This window comes from Dermochelys coriacea, chromosome 2 (assembly GCF_009764565.3).
Source record: "Dermochelys coriacea isolate rDerCor1 chromosome 2, rDerCor1.pri.v4, whole genome shotgun sequence".
Lineage (NCBI taxonomy): Eukaryota > Metazoa > Chordata > Testudines > Dermochelyidae > Dermochelys > Dermochelys coriacea.
This window is the reverse complement of record NC_050069.1, coordinates 270,396,120-270,416,754: the sequence shown is the minus strand read 5'-3', so window position 1 is coordinate 270,416,754 and position 20,635 is coordinate 270,396,120. Positions and strand designations below refer to the sequence as shown.

The 20,635-nt window shown below is 44.2% G+C and overlaps 1 protein-coding gene across 1 annotated transcript in view; it reads left to right on the top strand.

Annotated features, from left to right (window-relative positions):
• Nucleotides 1-16,001, top strand: part of LOC122458498 (GTPase IMAP family member 2-like) — a 237,450-nt gene extending 221,449 nt beyond the window's left edge. The window contains 3 exon segments of the mRNA XM_043507140.1: nucleotides 14,893-15,404; nucleotides 15,407-15,515; nucleotides 15,959-16,001. Coding sequence (XP_043363075.1) covers nucleotides 14,893-15,404; nucleotides 15,407-15,515; nucleotides 15,959-16,001 — 664 coding nt within the window.
• Nucleotides 16,002-20,635: the final 4,634 nt, after the last annotated feature.

The following is a 20,635-nucleotide window of genomic DNA, read 5'->3' as shown; positions in this document are numbered from 1 at the left end:
ATGTGTAGATGCTAATGAAAATAAGAACTACAAACAACCTATGAAAAACAGGGCACCCCAATATTCATGGGGTGCAGAAATACAAAAAGGGAAAAAGAGGGTTGACATGTTTATGCGCATGTGTTGAGTGTAAGTGTAGTCCAAATTATAATATAGAAGAGGGCTCCCAGTTGAATAAAATGGGTTACCTATGGGAAAACTCCAGCAGGAACCATTCTTCTACTGATGTTCAATTGGTGAGGAATCCATCAGATGCTAAGACTCGCTTTAAGGATGTGAGTAGGACTATATTTATAACTTGGGCATGGGTACACTTGGGATTTCTATATGCTTGAATAATTGTAACCTTGTTTGTGACTCTAATAAAACATGTAATACAGACTAGACGTGGTACTTGTGTGTGTGTGTGTGTGTGTATGTGTGTGTCACTCTCCGTGGTCTTCATGCGTTCTTAGAGGCTTTAAATCTGAAGCAGGTAGCAGAGGTGACTGTCACTCTGTTCAGCTTGACACTGTGGCAACCAGAGCTGGACCCACGGTGATGTAATACCCCATTACTGAATTCACTTTAAATAAAATAAAAGGCTACATCACCATCTCCCATTGGTTAGCTCAGGGGTCTCCCCGCTTAGCACACGGGCTTTTGTAGCTCCCACTCTTAGGCAGCTCTCTCACTCTCTCTCCCCCCACCCATTATACAGTGCAATACTTTTTGCATTAGAAAATGATAATCTATAAAGAGAAACTGATGATGTTTTACTTTGGCTGAATGAACCCTAGTCCAGCTCCTCTGTGGACAGGACTAATTCACCAGAGAAGTGAGAGTTTGGAAAAACTTCCTTTTCTGGAGACTCAGGGGGCTGCTGTTTGTGTCTTGACACACTGGGTCCATGTGCTCTTAAGCATCCCATGGTCTGGGTAGGCTGCAGCTCTCTTTCTTTGCCTCTCCAGCACACTGTCTGTTACCCCTTCACAGCAATGGGGCCACATGGCCCAGCTGTCCAGGCACCCAGCACCAGTGCTGCCCCACCCCACACCCCATCTTCCCAATAACTTAAGCACACCCTTTCCCAGAGCTCCAGCCTGGTGGTTGCTCAGTGTTTACAGGTCACCTCTCCAAGGGCAGATGATAGTTGAAAGCAAAGAGACACAGGCTTTATAAGGGTTCCCAAAACACTATCACTCTTTACTGTATCTAGCACAAGAACTACACAGATCTAGACAAAGTAATAAACACATCTATACACACTTCCCTGCCTCAGCTTCCTCACCACTCTGGAGCAATTTTGAGCTTAGACCAGAGTCCTCTAAGGAGTCCAGGGTCCTTCCTCTCCTCTTGCACATGGCTTCTCCTCCGGAACAGGGAGTCTCTCAAGTCTCTTCTCTCTTTCAAATGGCCAGTGAGACTTTCTTTCATAACCTCCAGCCCCCTTTGCCAGGTGACTCTCTGATCAGCATAATTAGGTGATCAAAGCACCCCCTCGCCCCCCCCCACACACACACGAAGTGATCTGTTGCTTAGTTACCACCCTCCCCCATAACACAGATAGCTACCACCCAGGGCAAGCCAGTCTTTCTAGTCTGAAGATCACACTTGAAAGACTGGCGTGCCCTGGGTGGTAGCTATCTGTGTGATGGGTCGAGACCCATGGGATGTCATCTGGGGTGCTTAGACACCACTGGCTCCCTATTACCTGGTCTTGCTGAGCCAGGCCCTCCAGCCTCCTCCAGCAAAGTACACAGGCAGGGCCGCATCCAGCTGCATAAGTCAGACACTGAGAACAGATCTGGGATTTATTCCAGCACCCAGACGTTTACTCCGCTTCGGGTGCAAACCCAAATTTAAATGAAGTTCGCTTCGTTCCTCAATGTGAAAGAAGATATACACAGCCTCTTGCCCACCCCCCCAGTTAGAAATTATATAAACTGGGTTATATTATAAACCAAATATAAATTTATTAACTAAGAAAAGGTGTGTTTTAAGTGCTCAAAGATGAAGCAAACAGAGCAAAGCAGGTTATTAAGAAAATACAAATCACGCAATCTAAGCTAGATACCTACAGAGACTAGTTACATGTAAGATCTTACCCTAAATGTGGTTCAAATCATCTTCTCTGCAGGCCAGACGCCCTTCCAGCCTGGGCCCAGTCCCTTCCCCAGCTCAGTCTTAGGGCTTGTTGACACTTGGCAAGCCACAACGCAGTACCTTGCTCGCTTAGGGGTGTGAAAACACACACACACACACACACACACACACCCCGAGCGCAAGAAGTTTGTGCTCTGTAAAGCGCCAGTGAAGACAGGCTCCGAGTTCTGGGAGCCGCGCTCCCAGCACTCGGAGCTAATCCCCTCGTGGAGGTGGATTACCGGGAGCACTGGGAGAGCTCTCTCCCAAGAGCTTGGGGGTGACCGCACAAGCAGATCAAAGTGCTCCCGCAGCAGCACTTTGAGCTTTGTAGTGAAGACTTAGTCTGAGTTGTTTCCAGAGGTCATCTTGGGCGGGGTAGCCGGGAAGAACCAACGACCTGGATTACCTCACTCCTCACCCTTCAATAGGATTTGCACAAGGCAAATTTTTGTTTCATAAAAAGAACAGGAGTACTTGTGGCACCTTAGAGACTAACAAATTTATTTGAGCATAAGCTTTCGTGAGCTACAGCTCACTTCATCGGATGCACCCCCAGCTTCTCATGGAAAAGTACAGAATTCAAGCTGGGTTCCAGTATCAGGTGACATGGTCACATCTCTCTGTAGGGCTCCTGTAGCCATTTTTCACAGGCTGACTCACACGTTCGCAGAAAGGTTAAGCTCTTTTACCGTTCATTGTCTCTTGCTGATGGGCCATCAACACTGCCTGGCTTTTCCATTGTAGTCCCTGAAGTGCCAGCAATGGGAGTGACCCAAAGCAGCGGATTTTGCAATACAGATACACAGGTCAATACACCTAACTTCATCTACAAAAATGATACATGCATACAAATGGGATAATCATATTCAGTAAATCACAACCTTTCGTACTGTACCTGCTTACTGGATTTTCCACTCCATGCATCTGATGAAGTGGGTTATAGCCCACGAAAGCTTATGCCCAAATAAATTTGTTAGTCTCTAAGGTGCCACAAGGATTCCTCATTGTTTTTGCTGATACAGACTAACACAGCCACCAGTCTGAAACCTCTCCAGTGATCTGCTACATGAGCCATGTTGCATAAAGTATATCTCAGTTATGACATATTCATATCATAAGCATATTTTCATACAGCATATGGAGTGCCCCATCACAATCTGTTTGTCCAAGGGTGTGCCCGATAAATGGATGATCCTCGATATTTAATGACCTTCCATTGATAGGTGAATATGGGGGCTCCAGGGTGCTACTTTGAGGTACAGAGTGTCACAAAGGTATCATTTCAAAACTCATAATTTGCTGGTTGGTATCGTCATGAAAAAATGTGTACCAACATTGTGAAGTTATAAGATGTCCGTGTATGATGCTATTAACGTGCATTCAGCCCCGCCCCAGCAGAAGTCTGCAAACAGGTCTGTCCTAAACAAAGGAATATATGCTTGCATTGATTTGCATTTAACGCAGTAAACAAGGTCATCAAGCAGGAAGGGAAAACAAAGGAAGCTCAAACGGGTAAAAAACCATCAGTCTTTACGAGATCAGAATAACTTTTAACTTGGCCATGAAAGATTTACATAAAGCCAACTATATTCCTCTTTTAAATAAAATGACTATAGATGTAATAAGTTGAGGTCAATTTTTAATCAGTTGGATGGGTAGGCTAAATTCTAACTCATCACATTTAGAGGGGCTTGTTGTTCATCTGAATTGGAAGTGTTGATCTCTGCTAATGATGACCTACCTTGACTATAAGAGATAATAACCCATTGTTTCATGTTCTCTCTGTGTGTATATAAATCTCCCCACTGTATTTTCCACCAAATGCAACCGATGAAGTGAGCTATAGCTCACGAAAGCTTATGCTCAAATAAATTTGTTAGTCTCTAAGGTGCCACAAGTACTCCTTTTCTTTATAAGAGAGAATATTTCTGTATAAAATGTAGTTTCTACACAGTTAGTATTTTATACATAGTTGTCTTGTGGACTACAGACTTTCTTGGGAGAGGGTGGGTGCCGTTTTTTTCTTTCTGTGAAAGTTTCATCCATATTGAAATGTTATATATACAGAAAGGTGGGGCCCCCGGTGCTAGATGTTATTTTTCTCTAATCCTGAAATGGAACTTTTTAATGGGTTAATGTAATAAATGTAGCATGAATGGGCCTGCCTAGATTTGAGGAACGATAGCTTGGCACAAACAAGGACTTCAAGAAGATATTTCCTTCATCATCATTTCTTCTGATCATTGCCTGTCCCACCAGACCAACCCTGCCTGAGCAGTTCAGAAGATAGGGAAGAAATTTTACTTTCTCTGCTCTGAAGAGGGTTCATTCTTCTACACTACTTAAAATAATCAACCCAGAGCCTCCAGGGTGAAGAGAATTTTCAAAGGATGTGCAGTTTCCCTACTGATTTGCCTTCTCTCCATCACACCAGCCCTTACCCAGATGACTTTTAACACGTGGGGAGAGCTGGCTGCAGCCCTGCTGGGAGCCAGGCATATCGGCACTTCCATTTCCCGGTTCAAAGCACTTCTCGGGCTGTGCTGCCACAGAGCAACACAAACCCAGTTCTTAGAACCTACAGCTGGATCATTTCAGAGCGAGGTTGCTTGCCAAACGGCCCCCAGCTGGCCCCTCCTTCCCCCACCCAGGCCAGCAGCGTAAACACATAAGCAAGCTGGACTCATTTTGGCTACCAATGAGCTCCCGCCAGCCTCTGCAGTGTCCTCCCGGGCTACTGGGATTTTATCAGGGATATTTATAGGGCTGTTTCTGTTAAGTTTCACTTTTACTCCAAATCAGACAAAGCGCTCACTGGTCGTCTGCCTATCTTCGCCCCCGTCAACATTTATGTGGAGAGTGAGTTTAGGCACCTACAGCCATAAGCGACAGCTCAACGGGAGTTTTGTTAATCAGAGTGCAACCTAAAACTGGGACCAAGGTAGCTAAGATCTTTTGTGAATCTGGGCTGATATCCCACCATACACACGCAAAGCCAATATACACCATCCTGCATGTGTACAGCACACGCACAGCCCTCAAAATGACAGACAGACTTGGGTTTTCAGCATTATTTTATAGAAAACACACATGCACTAGCTGAAGAGAAATCTAGCTGTGCAAGAAACATACAAGACTAAACTTTTACTTATTTTCTGTTGGTTTCCTACCAAACTTACAACTTACCAATTTTAGTAAAGCTGATTATGTAACAGGTCCGGGTTCAATATCTAGGGGTTCCTTTCCATTTATACAACACAGAACTGGCTCGAGCCCCCACCCCAGTAAATTGGGGAAATTACACACCACCCCGGGCACGTCTGAGAGGCAATACTTCCCCACTTGCACGCACAGAGTCCGAGTGTAGAAAAGAAACTTTTAATAAAAGGAGGGAAGTAACTCGGCATTAATTTGGGAAAACACCACACACAGGGTTCATAAACATAAACCATGAGCAAAAGACCTACCCCCAAGTAGGTTGGACAGTGACCTTTTCCCCTCAGGATCTTACATCCAGCAACCCAAATGTCCCTTTCGTGTGCCCGATCCTTCTCTGCACCCCGCCCTTCTCTGCACCCCACTGCAGTCCTTGGTCAGTGCAGACCCAGAGTTCAGAGATGCATCTGCAGAGTTCACCCCCAGCCCTCCCCCCCCGGATGGGATAAAGAGGTACCTTACTTGCTCTGCTTCTCAGCCACTTGCTCGCTGCCCCTTTTTGTCAGCTACCCCACGGGCTGCTCCTGCTGGCCACCTGCTCACTGCTCTCTCTGCGCCTGTCCACCAGCCGCCCTCTGGCCACCTGCTCGCCGCACCTCTCCACCAGCCACCCATCGCACCTCCACCACACCAGCCACTCGTTCACCAACTGACTGTCAGTTGCCTTCTGCTGCCACTTGCCTCTGCTGTGACCTCTGCACATCATTTCTCAGTAATTTTCAGCTCCTTGCAGGCTGGGTAGAAACACTGTCCCCCCTCAAATGATTTCAACTCTTAGTGATTTTTAGCTCTTAGAAGCAGGGCAGAAACACAGTCCTACCACAACTGACCTCAGCTGTGACTGGGTCTTTAACATAACAAAAGGGCTCCTAGTAAAGCCTATTTAGCTCTAGTCTTTGAACAGGGGGGAGAAATAGGTTAAACAAATCTAGAGAGGACCCTTGATGCAAGAGTACAGCCTCCTAGTTAAGAATTCCTATCCCCCCTCCTCTTACTTTCACAGGCCTCTAGCATTTGAGCCCCTGGCTTAACAACATCCTTTCAGATGAAGGTGACCTCCCTCATTTGGGACAGGTTAAGCACAGTCCTGCTTCCCTGTATTCCCACAATAATTACAACATTTTGGTAACAGCATTTCACTACCCCTGCATTTAGTACTAAAGTGATTTGTACCCAACACCAGCCAAAATTGTTTACTTTGACACTGATCTATGTGCTGACTATCTAAGCAGAGCAGGAGCAAACTGTATTTACATAAACAAACCCAAGTCTCTCCCGGTCCCAGCTAGCTGTCAGGGAAGCATTCATTCAGACACTGCTTACATTTAATTATGATATAAAATTAAAACCGTGTTTAAAATGGTCTCTGTAAAAAAGTTGATAACATTTGACTGTTCTTTCCACAAACTATCCCCATTTTGCTGTGTTAAACTGTGACTCTTTCAGAATGTAAGGTACAAACAGGTACCTTATTGTAGTGTACTTTTAAATAACAGGAAGCAATTTTATGAAAATGCTTAAACATAGATTTAAGAAATACAGCAAAACAACCTTGAAACAGCAGGGACAGTTTTTGTGAGACAGTAATGCCAACAAAATGCCTTCAACATAACTCAAAGGCTTTAGCTGTAAACACTTTGCATTAATAATTTGTTGCAAAATATTTAGCAAAATACAAAGAAAAAACCCACAACCCCTTAGATACACACACACACACACTGGTTGATTGTTCACTATTTTTAAAAGGAGACCTGCAAATATCAAATTACTTATACGATGTCTTTTCTGAAAAGCTGGCTTTCTGTCTGACTTCTTCGGGGTTGTCAGAAGACCTAAGAGCAAGGCTGCATTTAGCTTAACACTTTGGGTCTGCAGACAGTGAGTCGAAGATAAAGTTTTGGGCCTGCAGCCTGTAAGCAAGGCACACAGATTTGCAGACCACATTCCTCACGCTCCCCTCTCCTTATACAAAGCTCTGATAGGATTAACATCTCACAAACCCAGGGGCAAACTGCAGGAAAGTCTTTGTGCAAAAGTTAATGCACAGTCACTGGCAAAAAACTTCATTAATGCGGAGTTAAGGTTGCCCAGTGGTATGTCATGTCCTTCCAGAACTTCCAGTTCAGCAAAACTCAAACGTCTGAAAACCATAAAACACAGAGTCAAGGTACATGCCAGCACAAACCTAACTCTGCTCCCTGGAGCTGGCGATAGCCAGTGGGATTTCTCTGCGTGCATTCCAGCTGCATTCACTGTGCTAGGGGTAGCTGTACCGAACAGCGGAGGCATTAGGTAAAGAAGTTTGGCAGAGCTGCAATTTATTTTCATAGATTCATAAATTCCAAAGCCAGAAGGGACCACTCTGATCAAGTCTGACCTCCTGTATAACTCAGGCCAGAGACCTTCTCTAAAATAATTCCTAGAGCAGAGCTTTTACAAAAACATCCAATCTTGATTTAAAACTTGTCAGTGATGCACAATCCACCATGACCCTTGCAAAATTGTTCCAGTGGTTAATTACTCTCACCATTAAAAATGTACACCTTATTAGCAGTCTGAATGTTTTTAGCTTCAACTTCCAACCATTGGATCGTGTTCTACCTTTCTCTGCCAGACTGAGGACCCCATTATATAAATATTTGTTCCCCGTGTAGATATTTATAGACTAATCAAGTCACCCCTTAGCTTTCTCTTTGTTAAGCTAAGGAAATTGAGCTCTTTGAGTCTATCACTATAATGCATGTTTTTGAATCCTTAATCATTCTCATGGCTCTTCTCAGAGCCCTCTCCAATTTATCAAAATTCTTCTTGAATTGTTGACACCAGAACTGGACCCAGGATTCCAGCAGTGGTTGCACCAGTACTAGAAAACATAAGTAAAATAACCGCTCTGTCCCTACTCAAGATTCCCCCGTTTATGCATCGCAGGATCCCATTAGCTCTTTTGGCCACAGTGCCGCACTCAGAGCTCATGTTCAGCTGGTTACTCACCATGACCCCCACATCTTTTTCAGAGTCATAGCTTCCCAAGCTAGAGTCCCCCATCCTGTAAATATGGCTGCATTCTTTGTTCTTAGATGTATACATTTACAATTAGCCATACTGAAACACACACGTTGTTGGCTTGTACCCAGTTTACCAAGTGGTCCAGATTGCTCTGAATCAGTGACCTGTGCTCTTCACTATTTACCACTCCCCCAATTTGTGTGTCATCCGCAAACTTTATCAGGGATGATTTTACGTTTTCTTCCAAGTCATTGATTAAAATGTTAAACAGTGTAGAGCCAAGAACCCTGATCCCTGCGGGACCCCACCAGAAACACACCCCTTCAATGGCAATTCCCAGTGTACAATTACATTTTAAAATGTATCAGTTAGCCAGTTTTGAATTCATTTCATGTGTGTCATGTTAATTGTATATCGTTCTAGTTTCTTTAATCAAAAACTTCTTGTCTCAGGAGATCTGGGGATTAGCTCGAGGAGCATCACAGAGCGGTGTTAAGGGGATCTGGATCTGTGCCCTCCATGGCTGTGATCAAAGGGAAGAGTGCATGTCTATCTTGAGGGATCCAGTATGCACCATTGAGCATGCTGAAATGAGTTGTGTGGATTGTGTCAGTAGCAGAGTACGAGGGGTCTTCTTGCCAGAGGGATTGTCAGCAGCGAGGTGGGGTATGAAAGCCGTCTGTGTGTTCAGTGATGGCTGAGTGAGGGACTCCTAGGAGTAACGATGAAAGGACCATAAAAGGGGGCAAAGGGGTTAGGGTTGTAAAATGCAACAAGTGTGGGCTTTTTTCTGGCAGCAGGCTCAGTGGTTGAGTGTAGGACTGGCGTAGGTAGCTCCTGTATAGTACTGCTGACCCAGACACAACTTCTGCCTTAACAAAGAGAAGGTGTTTGACTCCGCTACCGTTGTCAAGTGCCCGATTCCTATCTGCAAAGACAGAGTGCAAGTACATGTGCTATGGGCACATGGGGTCATTGCTCAAAGAGGGCAGAGTTAAGGTACAAGCCAACCAAACCTTAACTCTACATTTCCTGGTTTTCAGAGGTTCGAGTTTTACCTAACTTAACATTCTGGAAGGGCACGAGATACCTCTAGGCAACTTTAACTCGAGCTTAATAAAGGTTTTTGTCAGTGAATTTCCTAGTTTTTTGAACAGAAGGGGAAATATTTGTTGTAGGATTCAGTGGTAATTTTGGCAATTGTAGTTCTCATGTAGAGTTGCTGCTGATACGCTACTGTGGCTGGGTAAGAACAAAAAGACCTAGCTTTTATGTAGTGCGTTCCATCAGCAGATCTCAAAGAACTTTAAATTATTCTTCCCACTTCACAGCTGAACTTCTTGCTCAAATGACTCAAAATTTGGATCACTATTCTTACCCTACTCTCCCAGGAGGCACAGAAAATTTCAAGACAAGCTGTGTAAGCATGTGGATTTTAGAGCACTTAGAAAAATCATCCTTTTAAACTGGAAGCATTTCCCAACCTTAACTATAGCAACACCGATATAGTTTTAACTATAGGGACCTGTGTCCCTCTCCTCTCCCAATTCCCCTAATCCCCACCCCTTTCCTCTCACCTGAGATCCCCAATCCTTTCCCCTTCTCTCCCATCCATCCCCTAGTCCCCCCACAACCACATCTGTTTAACTTGTGAGCCTAAATTGAACCTAAATTGAGAGCTAAACTCGTTAGCAAATATCGTTCTGAATTCTGCTCCCCCAAATGGGCACTCTCTGGGGGTTACCCTCAAGTGGGTGAGACCCTTGGGCCAGGATCAGAGCCATGATTTGATTCCCAGGTCTGGGCAAAAATATGCTGATAGAATATGTCAACTTAAGAAAAGCTGTTTATTTTCTATAGCTTCGGAACCCCTTGGTCAAATGACCCCAAATTTGGGTAATTTATTGTATCCCAAACCCTCAATAAGTCTCACCAAATTTCAAGGCAATCCAAGTAATTGTGCAGATTTCAGAGCATTTGGAAGAGTCAAGACTTTATACAGAAAGTTGGTCTTAACCTCAACTGTAGCGATGTGCTAGGTCTGTTCTAATTAAAATATTAATAACTTTTAAAGTGCGATTGTAAATAGGAACACTGGCTCTGTGTGAGCAAACACCAGCATGCAGTGAATTGGAGGAGTGGGACATCAGATTGTGAACTCTGGGGGCAGGGACTCTATCTTCTGCTGCATTTTCTACAGTTTGAGCCACACTGTTAGTGTTTAATCTTCAGAACACGGTAGTGTAGTTCAGGGTGGTTACAGCTGTAATTTTGTTCCAGTAGCACCCTGATCTTAAGAGTTAAGAAGATGCTTAGGTAATGTGTGATCATTTTTAGTTATTAGCCATAGGAGGGATCCGGTTCTAGATTTCTCACCCTGTGGGCTGAAAGATGTACAAAAATAAGCTGCACACTGTCGTGACTTATTAAACAGTCTGAGGAGCAAGAGGTTTGCTTGGAGGCTTAGCTCTGTGCTGTCCAGATCTTCAGTTCTACACAGACAGTTACAATGCTCCTCAGCTGGATATGCCAGCGAATGGATTCTCTCCATTCAATGTAGTGGAAGTGTTTAAAATCTGAGGAAGCCGATTGGTTGAATTAGTCATTGCGATGATCACCAATTTTGCTCCTTTTCTTATTCATGAATTGTTCATGAACCAGTCCTGATTTCTTTGAATGAAGAATTTTTAGCTTCAGGGTTATCTGCAAATTGCTCCATTTGAGTGTTTGCTGTTCACTATTTGTTATTGTTGAGGTGGGATTTGCCACCTAAGTCACACGCTAGTGTTGCTGCTCCTTGACAGGATGGCTAACTTTTCTGAAAGGAGAATAATATATAGCAAATGAGGAATACTCTTGGTCATCCACAAATACCTTGGATAATATGTGAATTTGTCTGTTTGTATGAACAACACCCATTCTCCGAACACTTAAGAAACCAATGGTCAGTTCACATTTATGTTCACAAACATGAAGGTGGCATGAACATATTTGAATGAAGCAGCATTTCAGAATTTGAATCAATGTTTCCAAACAGTCCTGCAATATTCAACTAGTTCTAGTTTACAGATTTTCATATATTTGGACATCTCTCTCTCTATGATTGAACCAGTGTTTGGATTTTACTTCCTCACCAGTAGAACTGGCTGATAAAGGATCATTACCAGTCTTCATTAGTCGGGTCTGAATTAAGACTTTTAGATCTGATCATTATGGTTCCTGTTCTTGTAATCAGGCAAATGTGGAGAGGAAAAACTCATCCATGAGTAGAAATATAGTTGTTATATTTCACCACACAAGATAATATGACTCAATTACAATAAAATAACAATCACCATGTCATATGGCAGGCCCTGCCTCGAGCAACGCCCTACAATATTTCATGCCTGCCTCAGTTTCTCCTTCGGTTTGGTCACAAAAGCACCATAGTCTGTGTCCAATACAAAGCCTGCCCCTGAGCATAACTTATTCATAAACATCCATGCAGTCATTCCCCCAAACCCTTGTAGTAAAGCCCATCTCCACAAACCCCCAGGAAACATATCAAGGTACAGCAGTTTTTTCATTCCCCTCTTCAGGGACATCACCTCCAGGTCCCCCACCTGACAGTCAATAGCAGCACTTTGTTCCCAGTTCCTTTTTCCCCAACCCGGGGCCCCAATCTCCAGTCCACCCCATGAGAGCAACCAGTCTCCTGACTTTTGTCACAGCTCCAAGTCAGGTATCCCACAAGAGTAGGGTTGCCAACTTTGTAATGTTTAAAAACCAGACACTCCAGTAGAAGTGACAGAACCTCCCTCCCACCACCTCTTCCCCCCCACCTCTTCCCCCCAAGGCCCCATCTCCCATTCGCTCCTCTTCCTCCCCTTCCCCTGAGGCTTCCTTCTTTTCCTCTCCCTCCTGCTTCCAGGTGAGCAGAGACTCACCTGCAGAGCCGGGGCTGAGAGCTGCAGGTGCATGACACAGGCAGGACGCGTCCCCGGCTGAGTCGGGGCTGGCGCAGGTGATGACCTGGTGCCTCTCAGCCTCCCCCACCCACAGTAACTGGACTTTGGGTGTCTGGTCAGTAGTACTGACCGAACACTGTCAGGTCCCCTTTTCGACCGGAGTTTCCAGTCAAAAACCAGGCACCTGGCCACCCTACACAAGAGAGCTCCCCTCAGGGTTCTGCTCCCCAGGCCTCCCTGCCTGTGATGCCTTCCCATGGTGAGGGGACATTTCTCCAGGACCAACCCCTTGTTCTGGGCCTCCTCCCACATCCCTCACGCAGGGCTTCACCCCGAGGGCTCCCCGCAGTATCCCACTGCCCAGCCCCCTGTCTGGGACTCCTACCCCAGCTTAGCACACATCCCTCCAGAGTCCACCCTCTTGCTTCCACACTCGGCTTCCCCTGACCAAACTGGATCTTCCCCTTTGGCCACTGCCCAAGCCTTCCGCTCATCAGGGATCCCCAGCCCTGGTCAGTTCACACCTGCAGATCTGTTCCAGCTCTCCTCAGAGCCTGGCATCTCTACTGGGTCTCCTGCAGCTTTCTCCAGCTGCTTCCTGTCTGACTCTCCAGGTCTCCACAGCTCTCACCTGCCGATCTCCTCCCACTACAGCCCAGATGCCCTCTTAAGCCCCATTGGAGATCAGCTGATAAATCACAGGTGCACGGGCCTCTTTCCTCTTAAAGGACCAGCATCATCCTGTGACACATCATCTAACTGTGTATTAGTAAAGTAGTAATGTGAAAAATAGAGAAATGCTTTTATTGCCCTAAAGACACATTCTGCACACACATGTATTTTGGGTGGCGCTAAACTCAAACTATTATGACTAAACCCTTTAACATGGGCTAGTAAATAATGACATTCTCCTCTTTCTTTTATTCAGAAATCCAGTGAGATACTGAGTATTACATTGGGATTGAACACCTTGCCTCTTAAAATGTCTTCCAACGAATCTTTCCCCACCATATCTGGGCAGCCTGAAGGTAAGGTTTTTATTGGCTGTATTCAGGGAAAGTTATTACTATATTGAGTTGCCAGACAACTGGGCAGTTGCTCAATATGAGCCTGATCCATTGGCCTTTGAAATCAATCCAGGGGAGTCTTTCCATTTGGCCCAGGTATTGTGTTTATATCTAAAATGGGACATATGACCACTGCAGCCCTCAAAGCAGAGATTCAGTGACGACTAGAACTGAGAAAAGAAAAGGAGTACTTGTGGCACCTTAGAGACTAACAAATTTATTAGAGCATAAGCTTTCGTGAGCTACAGCTCACTTCATCGGATGCATCTGGTGGAAAAAACAGAGGAGAGATTTATATACACACACAGAGAACATGAAACAATGGGTTTATCATACACACTGTAAGGAGAGTGATCACTTAAGATAAGCCATCACCAGCAGCAGGGGGGGGAAAGGAGGAAAACCTTTCCTGGTGACAAGCAAGGTAGGCTAATTCCAGCAGTTAACAAGAATATCTGAGGAACAGTGGGGGGTGGGGTGGGGGGGAGAAATACCATGGGGAAATAGTTTTACTTTGTGTAATGACTCATCCATTCCCAGTCTCTATTCAAGCCTAAGTTAATTGTATCCAGTTTGCAAATTAATTCCAATTCAGCAGTCTCTCGTTGGAGTCTGTTTTTGAAGCTTTTTTGTTGAAGTATAGCCACTCTGAGGTCCGTGATCGAGTGACCAGAGAGATTGAAGTGTTCTCCAACTGGTCTTTGAATGTTATAATTCTTGACGTCTGATTTGTGTCCATTTATCCTTTTACGTAGAGACTGTTCAGTTTGGCCAATGTACATGGCAGAGGGGCATTGCTGGCACATGATGGCATATATCACATTGGTAGATGCGCAGGTGAATGAGCCTCTGATAGTGTGGCTGATGTGATTAGGCCCTAGGATGGTATCCCCTGAATAGATATGTGAACAGAGTTGGCAACGGGCTTTGTTGCAAGGATAGGTTCCTGGGTTAGTGGTTCTGTTGTGTGGTGTGTGGTTGCTGGTGAGTATTTGCTTCAGATTGGGGGGCTGTCTGTAAGCAAGGACTGGCCTGTCTCCCAAGATCTGTGAGAGTGATGGCTCGTCCTTCAGGATAGGTTGTAGATCCTTGATGATGCGTTGGAGAGGTTTTAGTTGGGGGCTGAATGTGAGGGCTAGTGGTGTTCTGTTATTTTCTTTGTTGGGCCTGTCCTGTAGGAGGTGACTTCTGGGTACTCTTCTGGCTCTGTCAATCTGTTTCTTCACTTCAGCAGGTGGGCATTGTAGTTGTAGGAATGCATGATAGAGATCTTGTAGGTGTTTGTCTCTGTCTGAGGGGTTGGAGCAAATGCGGTTATATCGTAGAGCTTGGCTGTAGACAATGGATCGTGTGGTATGATCTTGATGAAAGCTAGAGGCATGTAGGTAGGAATAGCGGTCAGTAGGATTCCGATATAGGGTGGTGTTTATGTGACCATCGCTTATTGAGAGACCAACTCACTCTGCTTGTATCTGTGCAATGATGTTCTGACTATCAAACCTGTTGCCCGCAGCTGCAGATGACGGCAGGAGTTCGGAACTCAGAATCAACCTTGTTGGCAAAACTGGAGCTGGGAAAAGTGCAACGGGAAACTCCATCCTTGGGGAAAGAAGGTTTGAGTCCGAACTCAGGACAAAGCCAGTAACTGTGACTTGCGAAATAGGGCAAAGGAGCTGGAATGGGAGGGAGCTTGTGGTTATTGATACACCAGCCATTTTTGACTGAAAGGTTTGTTGTGCAGAAACATATAGAGAGATTGGTCGCTGTATCGCACTCTCTGCCCCTGGCCCCCATGCTCTGCTGCTGGTGACCCAGCTGGGCCAGTGCACTGAAGAAGACAAGGACACAGTGAAGCAAGTCCAGGAGATTTTTGGACTTGAAGCCATGAGGCACATGATTGCCCTGTTCACCCGGAAAGAAGATTTAGACGGTAACTCGCTGTGTGACTACATGAGAAAGAACCAAGATCTTAACAGGCGGATTCAGAAGTGTGGGGACTAATCCTGCGCTTTCAATAATGAAGCAGCTGGAGCAGAACAGGCTTGCAGGTTTCTAAGCTGATTGAAATGATCCAGGGAATGGTTCAGGGGAACGGCGGCAGATGTTATGTCAGTGAGATCCACTCGGAACCTAGTTTCATAGTAGCAGTCGTGTTAGTCTGTATTCGCAAAAAGAAAAGGAGTACTTGTGGCACCTTAGAGACTAACAAATTTATTTGAGCATAAGCTTTCGTGAGCTACAGCTCACTTCATCGGATGCATTTGGTGGAAAAAAATGCATTTCCATCAAATGCATCCGATGAAGTGAGCTGTAGCTCACGAAAGCTTATGCTCTAATAAATTTGTTAGTCTCTAAGGTGCCACAAGTACTCGGAACCTAGTTTAACTGAAGAAAAAGTGAGACGTTATATTGGGGAAAATAAAACCGACAAGGTGAGAGTTGTTTATAAGAAAGTTATTTTGGGCTTGATGGTTTTTGCTGTTGTTGCTGCTGCGGCTGCTGTAGCTCACCTGGTTTAACCCCAGTCACTAACAGTCATTAATAAAGTCTCATTGCAGCCTCACCCTCTCCTGTGTCCCACTCCCTGCCTCTCAGCTTCCCGGGCACCCTCAGTCTATGCCAGTGCAGCTCTGGATAAAGCTATTCACATTTGTTCTTTTTTAACGATATAGATCAGAATAATTTAAATATGCTGAACCAGTTTCTACATCAGAGGGGATGGCCATGTAAGTCTGGATCTGTGAAAGCGGCAGAGAGTCCTGTGGCACCTGATAGACTAACAGAAGTATTGGAGCATGAGCTTTGGTGGGTGAATACCCACTTCGTCGGATGCATGGAGAGGAAATTCCCAGAGGCAGGTACAAATATGCAGGCAAGAATCAGACTCGGGATAACGAGGTTGGTTCAATCAGGGAGGATGAGGCCCTCGTCTAGCAGCTGAGGTGTGAACCCCAAGGGAGGAGAAACAGCTTTTGTAGTTGGCGAGCCACTTACAGTCTGTATTTCATCCTGAGCTGATGGGGTCAAATTTGCAGATGAACTGAAGCTCAGCAGTTTCTCGTTGAAGTCTGGTCCTGAAGTTTTTTTGCACCTTCACTCCCAAGAGGGCCTCATCCTCCCTGATTGAACTAACCTCGTTATCCCTAGCCTGATTCTTGCTTGCATATTTATACCTGCCTCTGGAAATTTCCACTACATGCATCCGATGAAGTGGGTATTCACCCACCAAAGCTTATGCTCCAATAAGTCTGTTAGTCTATAAGGTGCCACAGGACTCTTTGCTGATTTTCCAGTTTCTACACTCACTCTGAATTTAGAAAAAAGAAAAGGAGTACTTGTGGCACCTTAGAGACTAACAAATTTATTAGAGCATAAGCTTTCGTGAGCTACAGCTCACTTCATCGGATGCATCTGATGAAGTGAGCTGTAGCTCACGAAAGCTTATGCTCTAATAAATTTGTTAGTCTCTAAGGTGCCACAGGTACTCCTTTTCTTTTTGTGAATACAGACTAACACGGCTGCTACTCTGAAATCTGAATTTAGAATGGCTTAACTCCATTAATTTAGGCGTAGTCATGTGGTTTACAGTCATGTATCAGCTCTCAGCCTGGATTTTTACTGGAGTGTCTCCATTAGCTTCCCTGGAATACTCTGCATTGACAGCCAGATCACTGAGGGAAGAATTTGGCCCTTTGGCTAGAGCTGAGAGATCTATTCAGCTCTCACGTAAACTTATAGCAGCTCAAACTGCAACATCAAACATGGCAGTCATTTTACTAAAAATAAAATCTCAGACACTTACAAGGCCAAATTCAGACTAGGTGCAAATTGGCGAAACTCTATTGACCTTACTGGAGTTACACCAACAATTAGTCTGGCCCCATTCATGTAGTCTCTTTGGATATTTTGAAAAGCAAACTTCAAAACTCATCGAAGATGTGACTATGAAATATGGTGATATGCAGCATTGTTTTTTGTCTTTTTTAAAATATCCTGTCAATGGGATTTATGCTCCTAAGTGCTTAAATCCCTTTTGAAAATGAGACTTATGCTTTTCAACCAGTTAGGCGTTGCAATGCTGAATGCAGCAAGGCCTAAATACCTTTACAAATCTGGGCCTACGTCTACAAGGAAAATTTTACTTACAGAATCAGCATTGGATTTATACACTTTTTAAAGTTACAGTGCTAAGATTAAGTTTATGAATACTAATATGGTCTGGGAACACAGGTAAATAGGTTGCAACCAAATGATTTTTATCTTACTTACTAATCTGTGATTATTAAATTAATTTTTCCAAGCAAACCCAGGCTGTGAGCCTAAGTGTCCCTCAATCCCAGCTGGGAACAGGGTCACTGTCCTGCAGCAGCAACTCCTATCTGGCCTGTTTGCCACATGGCTGTCAGAGTGTTTATCTGTAAGGAAGATCATGTGAGAGATCAAATGAAAACTTATATCATTATGGTTATTATAAGCGTTGCATGATGTATATACGGGAAATAATTAAGTTGTATGGACTAAAACATGTTGAAAACACGGGGTTTGATAAACAGGGTTGACAAACAAGTCTTTCCCAGGCAAAGGAAGGTTGATGTACTTGGATCTCTGATGTAAGACAAATATTGTGAAGCCAAATGCAATGGGAGGTACATTTGCATCTGAGCTAAACAGGAAGATTAGGTTAGCTGGAGGATGAAGAAAGCACCATGGTGTCAGCACACCAGAGAACAAGGAGTGGGGGGAAAGAGCCTTTCTCTGGGATACACTGGAAAAATAATCCATTTCAAAGATTAACTTGCTGAAGTTAAGTTCTAGTCTTGTAGAAGCAGCTTGTCTTTTTGTTTTACTTGTAACCAATTGTTTCCATTATCCTTACTCAGTGTCACTTAAAACTCTATCTTTGTTAAAAACTTCTTCTTGTTTATCATAGGTACATCTCAGTGTTGTAATATTAAGCCAAGCATGAATCCTCAGTTGAATCAAACTAGCTGGTGTGCACATTGTCTCTTTGAAGACAGCAAACTTGGTAATTTCTGGGAGTGTCCTGTGACAGGGGTGGAAACTGGGATGCCCCAAGTGTTACCCGCAAGGCAAAGTAAAGACTAAGGCAGAAGGGTAACAATGTGACTCATCGTCATGGGCACCCTGAGAAAGCATCACAGTGACGTAGTGTTAGCAGGATTTACACACAGTTGGCTGAGGGTCACACTCCAAGCACTGGTAAATTAGATTCTGCAAGATTCACAAATGAGAAGGTTGGAAATGGACAAAAAAGGTTCCAGTTTTATCATTTTCTGTTTGTTTATCTCGGGTGATAGAAACGGAATAAAAGAAAGCAGAAAAATGATCAAGGCAGAGGCAGGCCACAGTGAACCTCCATGAAGTCAGAGCTGGCCAGATTGGCATTAGCAAAAACAGACAAGGAACATGAGCACCAGAAATGGGAAGCTGAACAGAGAGCCAAAGTAGGGGAGGCAGAAAAGCAATAGCAATTGGAAGCACACCAGAAAGTCCTGAAACTGGAAGACAGGAAGCATGGGAAGAGGGAACACCAACTCAAAATGCTGTTTCAGAGTAGCAGCCCTGTTAGTCTGTATTCGCAAAAAGAAAAGGAGTACTTGTGGCACCTTAGAGACTAACAAATTTATTAGAGCTTAAGCTTTTGTGAGCTACAGCTCACTTCATCGGATGCATTAAGCTTATGCTCTAATAAATTTGTTAGTCTCTAAGGTGCCACAAGTACTTATCATCCTTAATGTCTCCAACACAAGTATCTGGAAAAAGAAAAGGAGTACTTGTGGCACCTTAGAGGAAGTGAGCTGTAGCTCACGAAAGCTTATGCTCAAATAAATTTGTTAGTCTCTAAGGTGCCACAAGTCCTCCTTTTCTTTTTGCGAATACAGACTAACACGGCTGCTACTCTGAAACAAGTATCTGGGTATGTCTAGGGACTCGGGACTATGAGACAGACCAGTCCTTGCTTACAGACAGCCCCCCAATCTGAAGCAAATACTCACCAGCAACCACACACCACACAACAGAACCACTAACCCAGGAACCTATCCTTGCAACAAAGCCCGTTGCCAACTCTGTCCACATATCTATTCAGGGGACACCATCATAGGGCCTAATCACATCAGCCACACTATCAGAGGCTCGTTCACCTGCGCATCTACCAATGTGATAGATGCCATCATGTGCCAGCAATGCCCCTCTGCCATGTACATTGGCCAAACTGGACAGTCTCTACGTAAAAGAATGAATGGACACAAATCAGACGTCAAGAATTATAACATTCAAAAACCAGTTGGAGAACACTTCAATCTCTCTGGTCACTCGATCACAGACCTAAGAGTGGCTATACTTCAACAAAAAAGCTTCAAAAACAGACTCCAACAAGAGACTGCTGAATTGGAATCAATTTGCAAACTGGATACAATTAACTTAGGCTTGAATAGAGACTGGGAATGGATGAGTCATTACACAAAGTAAAACTATTTCCCCATGTTATTTCTCCCCCCACCGCACCCCCCACTGTTCCTCTGATATTCTTGTTAACTGCTGGAATTAGCCTACCTTGCTTGTCACCATGGAAGGTTTTCCTCCTTTCCCCCCCCCCTGCTGCTGGTGATGGCTTATCTTAAGTGATCACTCTCCTTACAGTGTGTATGATAAACCCATTTTCATGTTCTCTGTGTGTGTGTATATAAATCTCTCCTCTGTTTTTTCCACCAAATGCATCCGATGAAGTGAGCTGTAGCTCACGAAAGCTTATGCTCTAATAAATTTGTTAGTCTCTAAGGTGCCACAAGTACTCCTTTTCTTTTTTCAAAATGCTGTTGACACAGATGCAAAACCCTCAAGCTGTAATCTGTCCTTTCCAGAAGCCACCAACATGCGACAAATTCTGCTCTAGTTACAAGGAAAGTGATTGTATTGAGGACTATGTGACCACCTTTGAAAGAATCTATAGCATTCAGAACATTCCTGAGAGCCAAAAAATCACTGTCCTTCTCTGTAAACCGATGAGTAAAGCATTACAGGTGTTTAACGTTATGGATATAAGTGAAGCAACGAAATACGATTTTTTAAAATGTCTCTGTTAAAACAGTTTCAGAATACACAAGAAAAGTAATGTCTCAAGTTCAGGAACCTTCGAAAGGTTGATAAATTAAGTCATGGAGAATTTGTGCATAAAATGGTGGATTATTTGAAAAAGGGCATTAAGATGAAAGGGGCAGACACCCATGAAAGCTGGTGGATTTAATCGCT